Source organism: Phaseolus vulgaris, chromosome 1, assembly GCF_000499845.2.
Source record: "Phaseolus vulgaris cultivar G19833 chromosome 1, P. vulgaris v2.0, whole genome shotgun sequence".
Lineage (NCBI taxonomy): Eukaryota > Viridiplantae > Streptophyta > Magnoliopsida > Fabales > Fabaceae > Phaseolus > Phaseolus vulgaris.
The window spans coordinates 40,345,442-40,362,880 of NC_023759.2; the positions used below are offsets into that span (position 1 = coordinate 40,345,442).

General features: G+C 34.6%; 1 protein-coding gene across 1 annotated transcript; it reads right to left on the reverse strand.

Moving 5' to 3' along the window:
• Positions 1-15,443: 15,443 nt before the first annotated feature.
• On the reverse strand, positions 15,444-17,013 carry LOC137814231 (non-specific lipid transfer protein GPI-anchored 5-like). The gene is made up of 3 exons (XM_068616832.1): positions 16,474-17,013; positions 16,342-16,398; positions 15,444-15,729 (listed from the first exon to the last, which is right to left on the reverse strand). Exons 1-3 carry the CDS (start codon positions 16,802-16,804, stop codon positions 15,569-15,571), a joined length of 549 nt encoding a protein of 182 aa, XP_068472933.1. The 5' UTR covers positions 16,805-17,013; the 3' UTR covers positions 15,444-15,568.
• Positions 17,014-17,439: the final 426 nt, after the last annotated feature.

Consider the following 17,439-nt stretch of genomic DNA (forward strand, 5'->3'; position numbering starts at 1 on the left):
ACTATATTTTGAGTTTGTAATGGCAAATCAAGAAGAAGAAGCGAAGGATGTATCCATAGTGTCGGGCTCCTCGTCATCATGGTCGAGGTTCCCGGTGTCCACTTTGAAATTGGCGGTGGAAATATTTGATGGCACTGGACATTTTGGCATGTGGCAAAGAGAGGTCTTGGACTCTCTTTTTCAGCAGGGTCTTGATATTGCTATTGAAGGAGAGAAACCATAAGAGGTAGAGGAGAAAGACTGGAGCATCATCAACCGGTTGGCATGCAGAACTATTCGATCCTGCCTGTCTAAAGAGCAGAAGTATGCTGTAAAAAATGAGACTTTTGCACACAAACTGTGGAAGGCATTGGAGGACAAGTTTCTGAAGAAGAGTGGTCAGAACAAGCTCCTGATGAAGAAAAGGTTGTTCCGATTTGACTACCAACAAGGTACTACTATGAATGCACACATCACTATGTTTAATCAATTAGTAGCAGACCTGTTGAATTTAGATGCGAAGTTTGAGGATGAGGATTTGGCTTTGATGTTGTTATCATCTCTTCTTGATGAATTTGAACATTTGGAGACTACGCTCCTTCACGGGAAGGAGAATGTGTCGTTAGATGTTGTTTGTTCTGCTTTATATAGTCATGAATTAAGAAAGCAGGATAAGATGAAAACCAAATCAACAACATCAGAAGAAACATTGGTGGCAAGAGGTCGTCAGCAAAGCCAGACAAAAGGGAGAAGAGGGAGGTCTAAGTCTAAAGGTCGAGCTGTTGCCAAAGATGAGTGTGCTTTCTGTCATGAGAAAGGACACTGGAAGAAAGACTGTCCAAAAACTGCAGAAGAAAGGGAAGGCTCCACAAGATGCAAATGTTGCAGAATGCAAAAGTGATGTGGAATCAGATATCTCTTTAATTGTCTCACTTTCAACATCATCGTATCCAGATGAGTGGATATTGGATTCAGGTTGTACCTATCATATGTGTCCCATTCGGGATTGGTTCTTTAAATTTCAAGAACTTGATGGCGGGGTTGTTTACATGGGTAATGATAATCCATGTAAGACAGTTGGGATAGGTTCAATCAAGTTGCGGAATCATGATGGATCCACCAGAATTTTGCGGGATGTACGGTACGTGCCAAAGTTGAAGAAGAATCTCATCTCATTGGGGGCTTTAGAATCTAAAGGCCTAGTTGTGACGATGCGAGATGGAATTCTTAAAGCAACTTCAGGAGCACTGGTGATGTTGAAAGGCGTGAGGAAGAACAATTTGTATTACTACCAAGGTAGTACAGTGGTGGGGATAGTAGCGCAAACAACTTCTAGCTCTAAGAAGGATGCTGAGGCAACGAAGTTGTGGCATATGAGGTTGGGACATACTGGAGAGAAATCATTGCAAATTCTTACCAAGCAGGGACTGTTGAAAGGTACGAAGGCTTGCAAACTTGAATTTTGTGAGCATTGTGTTATGGGAAAACAACGAAGAGTGAAGTTTGGCACTGCAATTCACAATACCAAGGGTATTCTGGATTATGTGCATTCAGATGTGTGGGGACCTGCCAAGACTCCGTCAATCGGAGGTAGGCATTATTTTGTCACTTTTGTGGATGATTTTTCCAAGAGAGTTTGGGTGTTTACTATGAAAAACAAAAATGATGTGCTTGAAATTTTCCTTAAGTGGAAAGCTCAAGTTGAAAACCAGACAGGAAGGAAGATTAAGGTTCTCCGAACAGACAATGGAGGAGAATACAAGAGTGATCCGTTCCTGAAGGTATGCCAAGATTGTGGCATAGTTCGACACTTCACTGTTAGAAAAACACCACAGCAGAATGGGGTGTCGGAGCGTATGAACAAGACACTTGTGGAGACAGTTCGTTGTATGTTGTCTAATGCTGAGTTAGGCAGAGAGTTTTGGGCTGAGGTTGTGACATACGCTCAACATCTCGTCAATCGTTTGCCATCTTCTGCTATAGATGGCAAAACCCCGTTAGAGGTATGGTCTGGAAAACCTGCAATTGATTATGATTCTTTGCATGTTTTTGGTTCTATTGCATATTATCATGTGATTGAATCAAAGTTGGATCCACGGGCAAAGAAAGCTCTTTTCATGGGCTTTAGTCCTGGAGTGAAGGGATACCGTTTGTGGTGTCTAGAGGCAAAGAAGACGATTATCAACAGGGATGTTACCTTTGATGAATCTGCCATGTTAAAGAAGGTAAATCCAGAAGGAGCTGATAGTACTCCGCAACAGGTGGAGTATGCCCGGAAGCAGGTGGAGTTTGAGCCGATAGTGGTGATCCCGACACGAAATACCACAAGTGACTCTCCTATGGCAGAAGAAGAGTCAGATGAGGAAGAGGTTCCTACCCAAGAATCTCAACAACAATCAGCGCCAATTGCAGTTAGAAGACAGAGACGAGTTATTCAGAAGCCTACTCGTTTCATGGATATGGTTGCCTATGCACTTCCAGTTGTTGATGACATTCCATCCACTTACCCAGAAGCCATTCTGAGTTCAGAGAGTGGTAATTGGGCAGGTGCGATGGAAGAGGAGATGCAGTCTTTGAAGAACAAGACGTGGAAGTTGGCACAATTACCAAAAGGTAAGAAGGCAATTGGGTGCAAATGGGTATTTGCAAAGAAAGAAGGATTTCCTAATAAAGAAGATGTTCGCTACAAGGCAAGGTTGGTTGCTAAAGGCTTTGCTCAGAGGGAGGGAATTGATTATAATGAGGTATTTTCTCCAATTGTTAAACATTCCTCCATTCGAAGGAGGAAATTGGAGCTAGCTCAACTTGATGTAAAGATCGCGTTCCTACACGGGGATTTGAAGGAGAAATCTATATGATTCAACCAGAAGGATACAAGGTTGATGGTAAAGAAGATTGGGTTTGTAAACTTAGCAAATCGTTGTACGGACTGAAACAATCTCCGAGACAGTGGTACAAACGATTTGATAAGTTCATGAAGGATCAGAAGTACAAGAGAAACAAATATGATCACTGTGTGTATTTGCGCAGACTTGAAGATGGTTCCTACATTTACTTACTCTTATATGTTAATGATATGCTGATTGCAGCAAAGAGCCAAGTTGAGATTGACAGGTTAAAGGCTCAGTTGAGTAAAGAGTTCGAGATGAAGGATTTGGGGGAAGCCAAGAAGATTCCCGGCATGGAGATAAACAAGGACAGAGAGAGGGGAAAACTTTGGCTGTCACAGAAGCAGTATTTGCAGAAGGTACTACAACGTTTTGGTATACACGAAGATACAAAACCTGTAAGTACCCCGCTTGCTCCTCATTTGAAATTGAGTAGCCGTTTATCTCCGACGACTAATGAAGAACGAGAATACATGGCGAAAGTCCCATATGCAAATGCAGTTGGAAGCTTGATGTATGCAATGGTGTGTATGAGACCAGATATTTCACAGGCTGTGAGTGTTGTTAGCAGGTACATGCATGATCCGGGCAAGGGTCATTGGCAAGCTGTGAGATGGATTCTACGGTACCTCCAAAATACCTTAGATGTTGGATTGACATTTGAGCAAGATGAATCACTTGGTCAATGCATAGTTGGATATTGTGATTCTGATTATGCAGGTGATTTGGATAAGCGACAGTGTACAACTGCTATTTGTTCACTTTAGCAAAAATGCAGTTAGTTGGAACTCTACCTTGCAGTCTACGGTGGCTTTGTCTACGACAGAGGCATAGTATATGGCGATTACAGAGGCTGTGAAGGAAGAAATTTGGCTTCATGGGTTGCTTAAAGACTTGGGAGTTGGTCAGAAACAACTTGAGTTATATTCTGACAGTCAGAGTGCTATTCATTTAGCAAAGAATCAAGTCTTTCATGCACGGACGAAGCACATTGATGTTCGTTATCACTTTGTGCGTGAGATTCTCGAAGAAGAGGAGATTGTTCTCCAGAAGATTCACATTACGGAGAATCCTGTAGATATGCTCACCAAGGTGGTTACAAGGACCAAGTTTGAACACTGTTTAGACTTGGTTAATATCTTGCACATTTGAAATTGGCGCCCGGAGGCGCAAATTTGAAGCACTGCAAAGTTTGTTTTTGTTATGTTTTGAGAAGATTTATTTTAGGTGGGACTTGAAATTAAGCCAAGGTGGAGATTTGTTGATTTTGGCTTAATCCCAAGTCCCACATCGGTGGGTTCATTGTTTGGGAATGAGGTTTGAGGGTTATAAATTAAACTCTCCTCCTTCACTGTTATATATCCCAATTTGTAATATCTTCTCCCATAATAATAAAAGTGAGTTGTTTTTGCTGTGCTCGGAGATTAGGCTAAATTGGCCGAACTCCGTTAACAATTTTTTGGTGTGTTTTTTCTCTTTATCTCTTTTATTATTCCGCTTTATTTATTCAATATTATTTGTCGGGTAACTCTGTTAGGGTTCGGTTTTAGTGGGAAAATTACCCGTTTTCCCAACAATTTGTTCTTTGAGTGTAAAATATCTTGGAATGTCTCAAAAATATGCTATAAAGTGGCTATGAATTACACAATAGATCATCATGATACAAAAACCCATTTTTCAAATTTTAGGATGATGGGTGCAAATGAAAAGGAGAATTTGGTGTGGGTGGGATAGCAGATATAGGTGAAATTTGCAACAAGAGTTTGTGTAAAGGGTAGGTAGGAATTGCAGTAATAACTTATTTATGTGATAGGTTGTTTGATGTTATATATAAGAATTAGAACACTTTTAAAATATTTTTCTATTTATTTATTTGTTTTAGTTGATAAAAAAATACGTAAATAAATACATCTTTCATTCTTAAAGTTGAAAGATTAAAAAAAAAAAATACCCCTTTATTATTAATGTAGTTAGTACAAATTATCTCCTGCATTTAAAAAATAATTTAATGAAAAAATCTTTATTACCTGATAAGGCAAAAAATAAATTACAATAATAAAATACATTATTTGAACCTTGTAATTCAAAAAAATATATTTAATCAATACAGAATTATTAAGAAAGGTAATTTATTTTAAAATGTCCATTATCTTAATTTAATAAATTTGGGTATTAATTAGAAATTAAAAATATAAATTTCTTTTAGTTGAATATCTTATTATAAATGGCGGAAAATTATATGAAATAATACCCTATATGATTCAAACTTTGATATTTATACAGAAAATTGGGATATATCTTTAGCTTTATATCTAATGATTGTATGTACACTAGTGCAGAAATGTAAAACAAATGCAGCTATTTTAAATTTACAAATGCGGTCATAGAACCGCATTTGATCAGCACGCATTCGTAAATCTGGAATTTACAAATGCAGTCATAGGATCGCATTCATAAATCACATTTACAAATGCGTTTACTTAAAATAACCGCATTTGTATATTATTCTGAATGAGGGATGAGGGTTAGGGGTTTAGGATTTATGAATGCGGTCTTGGTAAAAACCGCATTCATAAATCACATTTACAAATGTGGTCATTTACCAAGACCGCATTTGTAAATAGTGTTTTGTTTTTTAAAGTGCAGTTTGTATTGTGCAGAAACCATATAATTTAATAACCTGCATAATGATCAAACCTAGCCAAACAAATTCAGAAATATAGTAATCAATTGAAATCATCAAAATGTACATTTACAAGTGATCAAATTACATATAATAAAACCACTATTGTTTACCTATGCTAGAGTTATAAAAATTAATGAAATATGTGGACCAAGAATCTCTAACATATGAAATGTCTTCCTCATTCATTGGTGTTTCTTTTGTGAATAACTGCATTGCAAAGTTGACATAAATTAGTTTTTAGATATATATATGTTCAAGAATTACAAAAATGATTTAACATATATAGTACATCTTTCCAACCAGTTTTAACACCTAGTCTTATAATGGTAATCATCCATTGCATAATGTAATAGCCACACTCATAGCTTCCTGGTTGTTTATTACACTATAATTCAATAAAAAGTAATATGTTAGTATATTGATAAACAATGATAATAGAAAAAGAAAAAAATTACAAACCTTTATTCTTATGTAGTTCAAATTATTTGAACTGGATCGACCTTTTAGGATGTTATATTCACGCCATGAACTGGTTAATACAAAAAACCTCGTTAGTAGATGGTTAATTAGTAACATACAAAGTTAAGTTTATATTATACTTACGTATCAATGATATCCTTAAATTTTGTAGGAATCTTCTTGTGTAGGGAACAGAATCACACAGCAGTCTTATCAACCATTGATAAGACAAGTAACTGCCAATGATGTCTATATCATCAATGAAAAGAGTTAGTAAATATTTAAAACATGAAATAATAATAATTGATGACATATAATTAAACTTACTCATTAATATAAGGGCATAAATAAATTTGTTTTCCCTCTTTTTCCAGGTTGTTAGTGATGTATGCTCGAGTCTCATATGAGTTTGGTCCAACGGGATTAGTATATGCAGGATCTAAGAATCCATACATCTTTTCCTTCCCCTCAGTGATACAGACTCTATGCAAAAACCTACAAGTTTTTAGTTAAAGCATAATGAATAATAATTTAACATAAAGTAAATTGAATAATAGGTAAAAATACTTACATCATAAAAAATTGAATTATACTTATATTGAGCTCCTGTTTCCCATATATAAATCCTGATAAATCTGTGTTGTAAATCATCAGTGGCAGTTCAGTGTTTATTTGAAAAAATGTATTATCCCACGGAACTAGAAAAGGATCATTGCCAATCTGACTAGTAATGAGACGTAGGGAAGCTATATGATCGTCAACTGAAACCTCACGCTTCTTTTCCGGACTTGGTGGCTGAAAAGGTTTCTACAAGATAAACAACATTTGTATTAAATTATATGTAATATATAAATATAAATAAAAAATAATATAATAAAACGAAATTATTACATGAGGTTCGGGCATAGATCGAATGAGCTCTCTGGGCCAGGCAACGAATGTTTGAAATGCATCGGCCACAGTGGTTACCTCATCTGAAGGTAGTGGAACACGAGCATCAGGAAATCGTACTTTTTCAACTGTTACCTTCGCCACATCAGGGGAGAGAGGAACGTTATGTAAGGTGGTGGCGTTTTTATAGACTTTTCCAAGTGCCACCACCCGAGGAAGTTTGCCGCCCATTACCAGTAGCTCACAATCCTCCGTCTGCCCATTGATATCATCCCTTGATGTTGGAGGAGCCGCACAACTTCCCTTTGTGCTCTTGGGAGTGGGACTAACAAGGGGTTCAATCGGCTCAGCACAAACTTGTTAAGATAGAAACTCTTGTCGCATTCGATCATTCTCCTTTTTCATCTCCAGCCACATCAAATCAGTCTCCTTTCTCATCTCCTCCATTATTTCTTCACGTAACTTAGTCTTCAGTTGAGTTTCGTTCTTGGAGGAGGAGGATGACTGTCGTTCTGAAACTCCAAAATATAGTTTAATTCTGACCCCTTGTCCAGCTGCACGAACACGACCAGAGTGTTCAGGTCGTCCAATTGCTTCAACCAGGATATCGTGACGACCTTCAGCAACAAATTTACCGTCGGATTCCAAGGAATCCTGCAAGAGTACACAAAAATCATATTTTCAATCATTAATATAATTAATGCTTTAAAAAAAATGAAAATAACAAAAATAACTTACAATTTTTTCGATTATAACCCCAGATTGCTCAGAACTTGGTGCACCCGACTTTTTAATTCGGGCCCTCTTCCATTTTACATGGCGAAAAGGTGGTGATGGAGGAGAAGTGACCCATGTTTCCACATTCTCAGACAACGTCCCCTGTTGAGATTTCTCCTTTTCCACCATCAGTGTTTGCTCAAGTTTTCGATACCCCGAACGAGACATAACGTGCGGGGTAAGATTCTTCAAAGCTATCTCTTGAGATTTCTTCCGACGATCCTGTCATAATTGAAATAAACAAACTGAAGTAAATAAGATAAACTTATTAATGTTATATAAACAAAAAAGTTACTTCACTTACCATCCAAGCCTCATTTTCACGGCTTTCTCTAAAAAGACGTCATGTCTCTTCATCAATATGTTGGTACTTTAAACATGGATTTTTGTCTTTAAGGTCGCCAAAAATGTATCTCGAAGTCAGTCTTGACTTAAAGGTACGAAATTTGAGTCCGATATTGGATATAATCTTTGATCGAAGCGGTTCCACATCAGGAATTTCAAAGTTTGCATGCAAAATAACATCAGCAAATTAAAATTAATCAATGAATATTAAAAAGCATTATATCAAAATGTAAAGCTTACCAGAACATCCTCCCAGATCATGTTCCGGTCGACCTTTGACACCTCATCCCATGAATTAATCAGAATGGAGAGCCTCTCACGAGAAACAACTCCAAGATAGCTCATAAACTCATATGCCTTAGGACCAAAAGCCACTCCAGTGTTGACGTCAATGTCAACACGTGTCTTCTCACCAGCAGCACGTCTCAATGCGAGACGCTTCAATCTAGTAGGTCCTCTGCTGCCTCGTACGGATCGAGGTTTGATTGGGGTCTGATCGTCATCCTTGTCTCTGTTAAAAAAATTAGGTAACAAACATTAGTTAATCTGCATCGAATTAAAATCTTATAAAAATAATACATAAAAATATAAATAAAAAATGCTTATTTACAAGTTGCATGGAGGTTGAAAGTTCATATGTAAATTCCTTCACTGTGGTCTTTACGGGTTGCATGTACATCATCAACTACATCGTCATCTTTATTAATTATCTTTGGTGTGAATGAACAGGGGTCACCATTTTCAATATCATTTATGGTCTCCCCTTGTTTTTTGCCGTGTAAAACGACATACCAATGTTCTGACGTAGGATCTTTCATGTAGAAAACTTGAGATGCTTGTTGAACCATTATAAATGGCTCATCTCGATACCCTATCTTTCGAAAGTCCACTAGTGTGAATCCTGAATCATCAATTTTAACCCCACTTTTATTGTCAACCCATTTACACTTGAAAACTGGAACGGAAAACTTAGTGTAGTCAATCTCCCATATCTCTTCTATAAACCCATAGTATGCCATTGATCCAAGTACTGGATTTGTATCTTTCGAAGTCGAAAGCTGCATTGACTCGGCTTCAAGAGTAACACCAGAATTTTGAACTGTACTATTTTCATCCATGGACTTCATGTAAAATATACAATTATTCACTTCGTACGCTGTATATGAGATGACATCAAACTTCAATCCAGCAGCCAATCAGGTCAAGGTCTTTAATGCCGTTGAATCCTTGAACACCTCGTCTTTAAACCAAGGCATGAAAGTTCTATTATGTTCCATCAAGACCCATTTCTCTGCTTGTCTTGGGTTATTTGCCTTCACAATGGGTTTACGAGCTTCTATGTATGGTACAACTTCATTTGTGTTATTCAATATGTACAAATGTGTTTGCAAGACTTCTGATCGAGATTTGCTTACAATATTCACACCACGTAAACATTTACTTGTAGAACGCCTGTGGTGCCATGAATTAGCTGGAACACCTATTGGATTTGCTTTTATCATGTACTCTGAACAAAATTCAATACTTTCTTCAGCTATGTACCTTTCAATCATTGAAGCCTCTGGACGATAATGATTTTTCACATAACCTTTCAAAATTTTCATATACCGCTCAACAGGATACATCCATCTTAAGTACACTGGTCCACACAATCCAACCTCTCTTACCAGATGCACAACTAGATGAACCATGATGTCAAAAAAAGACGGAGGAAAAAACATCTCCAATTCACACAAGATAACAACAATTTCATTTTGAAGTTCATCTAGTTTTGAGGGATCAATGACTTTACAACAGATGGAAGAGAAGAATGAGCACAAACGGGTTATGGTATGTCTAACATTTTTTGGTAAGATCCCACGGATAGCTATCGGCAACAACTATTGCATCAAGATGTGACAATCATGAGACTTCAACCCAATTAACTTCAAATCTTGCATTGACACTAGGCTCTTCACATTTGAGGAATGTCCTTGTGGCACTTTCACACCTTTTAGACATTGACAAAAACTAATTTTTTCATCTTTTGACATTGTGTAACAGGTTGGGGGAAAATATGTACGCTTACCCATTTCTATGGGTGTCAACTCGTCGTGTATGTTCATCTCAATCAAATCTAAACGAGCATTTAGACCATCCTTCGTCTTCCCGTTAATGTTAAGAAGTGTACCAATTAAGCTATTACACACATTCTTCTCAACATGCATTACGTCTATACAATGTCTGACTTCTAACCTTGACCAGTACGGAAGATCAAAGAAGATTGATTTCTTCTTCCAAATATTTGTCACAAATGACTTTTTTTTTTACTTACCGAAGGTGTGGTCTATGTTATTTACCTTTTCGTAAACCTCAACACCGGTTAATGGAGTTGGTGGACCACTACCCTCTTGGTGTCCATTAAAGGATTTTTTCAACCTCCGGTAAGGATGATGACTTATAAGAAACCTCCGATGCCGAAGATATACTGTTTTCCTTCCATGTTTCAATTGTTGAGAAGCAGTGTCTTCTTCGCATATTGGACACGCTTTGTGACCCTTAACACTATAACCTGATAAGTTACCATATGCCGGAAAGTCATTGATGGTGCAAAATAACATGGCATGAAGCTTGAAAGTTTCATTAGCAAATCCGTCAAATACTTCGACACCCTGGTCCCACATTAACTTCAAATCTTCAATTAGGGGACTTAGATAAACATCAATATCATTCCCTGGTTGTTTCGGACCGGATATCATCATAGACAACATCATGTATTTTCGCTTCATGCACAATCCAGGAGGTAAGTTGTAAATAACTAGTAATACAGGCCATGAACTGTGATTTGTACTCATATTACCAAACGGATTCATTCCGTCTGTAGCTAAACCAAGTCGGATATTTCTTGATTCTTTACCAAATTCTAGAAAGTCATCATCAAATTTCTTCCATTGAATAGAATCAGCTGGATGTCGGTACATGTCATCGCATTTCCTCTCATTTGCATGCCATCTAAGATTCTTAGCATCGTCTGGGTTTGCAAACAAACGCTTCATCCTTGGAATGATGGGAAGATACCACATAACCTTCATTGGGGGTCCATGCTTTTCCATGTCATCAATAGAATCATCATCTTTTTGTTTCAACTTATAACGTGATAACCCACACCTCGGACAACTTTTCAACAATTCAAAATATTTCCGGTATAATATACAATCATTAGGACATGCATGTATCTTTTTGTACTTCATACCCATTGGACAAAGAATCTTTTTGGCCTCGTAATTACGATTAGGTAGACTATTTCCCTCTGGAAGCATATCCTTCAACAGCTGGAGCAATTCCGTGAAGCTTTTATCAGTCCATCCGTTTATTGTCTTCAAATTCATCAATCTTAACACCGCCGACAACCGTGTGAAGTTAGTTGATCCAGGATACAAAGGAGTCTCTGATCTTTTGACATACTTTCATATCCATGCGCTTTTGCAAAACACTCAGCTCCCACATCACGAATCATGTCCTCCAATCGATCATCATCTCCATCATCGTGTACTGCTTCATCCATGGTAGAACCCACATATTCTTCAGTTACGGAAACACGTGGTAAATTTAATAATTCACCATGCCATGTCCAAGTTGTATAAGATCGAAGAAACCCATCACATAGCAGGTGTTCCCTCATGATATTCACATCCAGTATCCTTCCATTCAAACAATTAACGCACGGACACCTGATCTTTGCTCCATCATGACCACTAATAATCGCGTTACGCTGCGCAAATTGTATAAATTCCTCTACTCCCCTTTCGTACTCATCACTTATACGAACAACATTAATCCAACCTCGATCCATTATATATTTTGGAACAGTTAGGATTTTCTAATAATTAGTATTCTATTTTATCTCACACATTTGCCGAGGGTCGAACACCCTCGGACTCAATCCAAACACGATAATTCTATTCTAAAAGTAACAATAACTAACATAATATAAAACTTTTATTAAAATGTAATTAACAACTAACTAAATATATATATATATAATATAAATTTAAGAAAATACAAATTATATAATACAAATTTATATATAATAATATATAAATTAATTGTTTTCGTAACTAATTTATTAAATTATATACAAATTATAATAAACAAAAATTCAAAATACACAGAAATATATAAATTATTAGTTATTAGTTATAAATTCCAAGTTGTATTAGTTATTAATTAAATATATATTATAATAAATAAAATAAAAATTCAAAATATTAAATAAAAATTCAAAATATTAAATATAAATTCAAAATATTAAATAAATATTAAATACAAAACCAACCTTTCGTCGTGAAGAAGCTTGATGGTGATCGGAGTGGAAAACAAAGGCGAAGGCGGCGGCGGAAGCTGTGGTGGTGGCGGAGCAGGAAAACAGCAGAAAACACCAATGGAACAGTAACCTAAGTGCCACAAACGAAGTAAGGAAACGAAAATGACAATGGCAACGAAGTGAATAATGAATGATGCGAAAACGAAAACGAAAACGAAAACGAATGAGTGAAACTGAAACTTACAAAACGCAGAGAGAAGAAACTGAACTGAGCGCAAAACGTTGAAACGAAGAGCGGAGAAGAGGAAAGTGAAAGTGAAAGTGAAACTAGTGACGCGCTTCAAATTTTTAGGGTAAAATTGTTTTACAAATGCGGTCTTACCCTACAACCGCATTTGTAAAACAATTTAATTTCAAAAATGCCACCGCGTTTTTTACAAATGCGTTTAAGCGCAAAGCCGGGCTAAATAAAGGGTCGTTGTTTTACATTTCTGCACTAGTGGTAATATCACAAGAATATATTATATAGCACAAATAGGATCAGATTTATTTTTGAAAGAAAAGTTTTTAATTTTTTTGAAGAGGTTTAGAGTAAAACATTCTTCTAGACAATATTGGTGATCTAAATAGGTATATTGCTAGTGAGGTGCAATTTAAAAGAGCTTGTGGAAGTTTTGCTTTTATAAAACCTAAATAAACCTAAATTATTTTCACATTTTGAACGAGTGAATTTATAATTAGAAATGAGGTTCTAATCTCTAATAAAAGTTGAAGTTCGGTACTATATACAAATTGATTATTATTATTTTTAATAAAAAAACACTATAAAAGAACATGTAAAAGTTGTAGATAGTTTTGAAGGAGACTCTTATTAAGTAACATAGAAGTTTGATCCTTCATGTTCATTTTAAGAATCATAAATAGAGAACCAAACAAATTATAAATTCAAGAAACAAGTGGTGGTTGATGAAGGGATGTCTAAATTTGACTTCTAAAAAGAAGTCATTGGAAGAAGATAATATTGGAATTACAACATATTTTTTTTATTTGGGATTAAAAGTCTAAGAAACTTAAGGAATGTTATCAAAGAAAGATGAGAATTTATTGTGGTGAACTTTGAGATATTAGATAATGTCAAATAGTGAAAAGATGAACACTTTGATTATTATATTAAAACTAAGAGAGATACTTAGAATTATGTAAACTTCATAGGAATTACAATAAAATATTAGGATTGTGCATACTCAATATATAACACTACAAGAAAATCATGAAATAGAAACCAATTTTTAGAGACCAAAATAATTAGTTACAATAGAAACTAAAATAGAGACCATTTTAAAAACTAAAAAAAAAATTGGTTTCTAAATTAGTTTCTATTATTTTCTATTATTGTTAAATAGTTTCTAAATTGGTATCTAATTAGCAACTAAGGTTTTAGATACCAATTATTTAGTTTCTAAATTTAGTCTCTAAAACCTTGGTTGCTAATTAGATACCAATTTAGAAACTATTTAACAATAATAGAAAATAATAGAAACTAAGTTAGACACCAATTTTTTTTTTAGTTTCTAAAATGGTCTCTAATTTAGTTACTATTGCAATTAATTATTTTGGTTTCTAAAAATTGGTTTCTATTTCATGATTTTCTTGCAGTGTAATCCATATTCTTATTTTATTTTTTATTATATTTTAAAATTTTAAAATTTTAACATTTTAAATTTTAAAGCTATAATTCTTTTACACATGAAACAATAAATGTATTACAGTATATAATGGAAAATTTTCATGTACATCATCTTGTTTCTATTTTGTTTTTGATTATATATTAAAAATTGTAACATTTTGAATTTTAAAACTAACATTTTTGTTTCTTTTCTTCCATATAAATTTAAATAGTTTATTTAATATTATTTTTATTCAATTTATAGATTACACATCAAATATAAAAAAATATATGTATTATTTAAATAAATAGATAAAATTAATATAAGTATAAATATTAAATTTTAGCTCAATAAAATAAGATGATATAATAAAAATGCAACCACGTGAAATAACGTTTGCGTTTTCGCTATTATTTATAACAAAAGTAATTTATTTTTTTGACATGTTAAAAATATTCTGAAAAAAAAGAGATTTTATATACAATTTTTTATTGAATTGAAGAAAAAAATTGAGTTTTAAGAAGGAGATTGTCGTGTTAGACTTTTAGAAAAGAAAGTTATTGTTATGATTTTACGAGTTAGGTAAGACATATATGACGAGGCAACTACACTAGTGTAAGATTAAATAAATGGTATAGTTTTGATAAAATACTTGAGGGGAAATGTTAACTCTAAACTTGAACTTTGGAGATTCACTTTGAAAATAGTATATATATTGAAGTTTTAAGATAAAAGAAAAACAACTTGAGGTAAATTTGGAAATAAATGTCACACCACAAGTTCGAAATGCCACACACAAAAGGTAGAACAGTAGAATTGAGGTTGTTCTATATACTAATAAATGTTGAACATTAAATGAACAATAACATCTAGAAAATTTGATTTTTAACCTAACCAAATAGTGGGATAAAACTTTTGTTGTTGTTACTAAATGTTTGGTCATAAAAAAATATTGATTTCTTTTGTTTTAAAAACTTAAAACATTACAAGAAAAAAATTCATATGTAATTATTAAATAGGAAAATATGTATAGAAGTTATTATTAAAATAAACCTTGAGTTTCTCATGTAGAGATATTTTATATTATATTTTTGAGAGAATTAGAATTAAATTTCTCAATCCACCGTGACTTCAGAAACAATACAAATAATAACTAATATTACTTTTTTTGCTTAAATTTGAACTTCAACTGTTTTAAATTAATTGTGAGTATTTACTTTAAAGTTCAACTGTTTTATTATAAACAGTTTCAGCTTTTACTTCAATTAATTGTTGTACTTCCAGTGTTCATAATTCTAAATATTTTGAAATTTCAGTTTCAGCTTCCTCTTAAATTAATTGTTCATATTTATCTTTAAGTTTGGCAGTATGTTAGGACAGAATATAATGTGGTATCACTGCACATATTGCAGACATAGTTAGAAGGAAAAAATAAATAACTAAAAATATAGAGGCGAAATTAATCCTAACTTAAGGCAAAAAGGACAAATATAATAGCAGTCAGTGGATATGCTGGAAGCAGTAGAAGATAATAATACCAAAACAAGGTTTAAAAAATGTGCAGTGATGTTGTCTAGGTCGTACTCTTGAAGGTGAAAGTCAAAGTGGTTGCAAGGACAAACATGAAAAACCAAGAAAATGATAAATTAGTAGTGGAACTTGAATTTCCATGAGATGAACCACCGACACTTCTACTACCTCCAGTCGTTGATGAAACAGTGTTAGATCCAATCCCTGTGTCAGAAAACATACTTTGTCAAATTCACTGTGCTAGCTAGTCATAAAGGAAGAAAAAATGAAACTGAGAGAAGAGAAACATAAACATAAGTGTATGCAATAAGTTTGACATAAATTCCTAGGCCACTCAAGCAAAACTATTAACAATTTTTCTATCACACTCTCTTTTGTGACATTCTTTGCTCCGGTGTAAAGTTCATGTCAAAATTTTACTCATCAGACATTATAAGACAGTTTAAGATTGATTATTATGTGTCCACTGATAACCAGAGTAGTTAATAATTTCTCACTCCCAAATTGTTGAGCATGTGTGATTGTCACATTATTATGAAGTGGACTTTAAGTCTAACTCAACCCTATAAAACCGGTTCATAGGTTTGAGGTTTGCACCCACTTATATATAATGAAAGACTCTAATCTCTAGTCGATGTGGGATCTTCAACACACATCTACCACTATTTTTCACTGAATTTTGAATGCGACACGCCTCAATACAGATCTAAATAAGATAAATGATTTCTCATAAAGTAAGATTTGAAGCAAAACTAGTTAATACTTCATATCAATAATATAATTAAAGAAAATAATATGAAGTTCAGTGTCTGGAACCTGAAGGGGAGTTGGGAAAGTTTGAAACCGAAAGAGCTGGTGAGGAAGAATCTGAGCCTGAAATCATGACATAACAAGGTAAGGTTTTCACATATCTAAGTTAAATATTGAAAAAATGTGATGAAGTGATACCAGTGCAGGTGCTAAGGGGAGGTGTCTGAATGTTGCAAGAAGTGGGGAGAGCCAAAGCCCGGGTCTGATTGATATTGAAACTTGCAGCAATAGATGAAGCACCACCGTTAACAACCTCACAAAGGCACAGTGGCTGTGAACTCACTACATAGGCAAGTTGAGAGCAGCAAGAAGAGGAAGGGGTAGAAGCATTTCCTGTTACATAGTCAAGGCAGGGAGCAAGACTTATGAACACATTGGTGCAACTTGATTGAGATTGACCCAATGTGGCACCAGAAAGAGCCACCACAAGGGACAGGCTCAGCAGCATCTCAATCCTTCTGGGTGCCATTGGATGATGATAATGATGATGATGATGGGAATAGTTAAGTGGTGAATGGGTTTGTTTTGGATTTTGTGAGGGGAAAAAGTAGGAAGAGAATGAGTTATTGTGAGAAAAAGAAGGAGTTAAAGAGTGGAAGGTGGATAGCTTGTGCAGCAGGGAAACAACTTTTTTTTTTTACCTTGCATAGGCAGCAGCAGATTCTTTCTTTGTTAATTATCTGATAGGAACTTTACCATTTTGATTTAATAAAGTTTCCCTATGTGTCGTTCTATGTTTCTTATCTTTCCTTTGTTGCTTTGTTGATATGTTCCTATGGGGCAATGCATAACCTTTTCATGATGGGTTTACTTTTGAGAATGATTTGTAATGGAATTAGTGTGTCTATATGCTTTTGCTGCAATAATTATGAAGAATAATGGAGTGGGGTACTTAAAAGAGACCTAAAATGTTAAGGCATTGAATAATAATAAAAATAATTGCTTAGAAGAGAAGGCATGTTTCTGGGCATGACCGATGAAACAAGGGATAAGACAACCTTTTTCATTTTTCTATTTCCTATCAAAGTAAAGATGGTCACGCCAAGAATGATATTTCTAAACCAGGTATTTTTTTTTAATTTATTAAAATAGATATTTTTAAAA

Bases quoted from the DNA above. Each gene is read 5' to 3' on its own strand.
- LOC137814231 (XM_068616832.1), bottom strand. From the start codon at position 16,804: ATGGCACCCAGAAGGATTGAGATGCTGCTGAGCCTGTCCCTTGTGGTG. The intron at 16,399-16,473 runs GTATCACTTCAT...TCATGATTTCAG, and splicing joins TCCCCTTAGCACCTGCACTG to GCTCAGATTCTTCCTCACCA. The intron at 15,730-16,341 runs GTTCCAGACACT...TTTCTGACACAG, and splicing joins CTTTCCCAACTCCCCTTCAG to GGATTGGATCTAACACTGTT.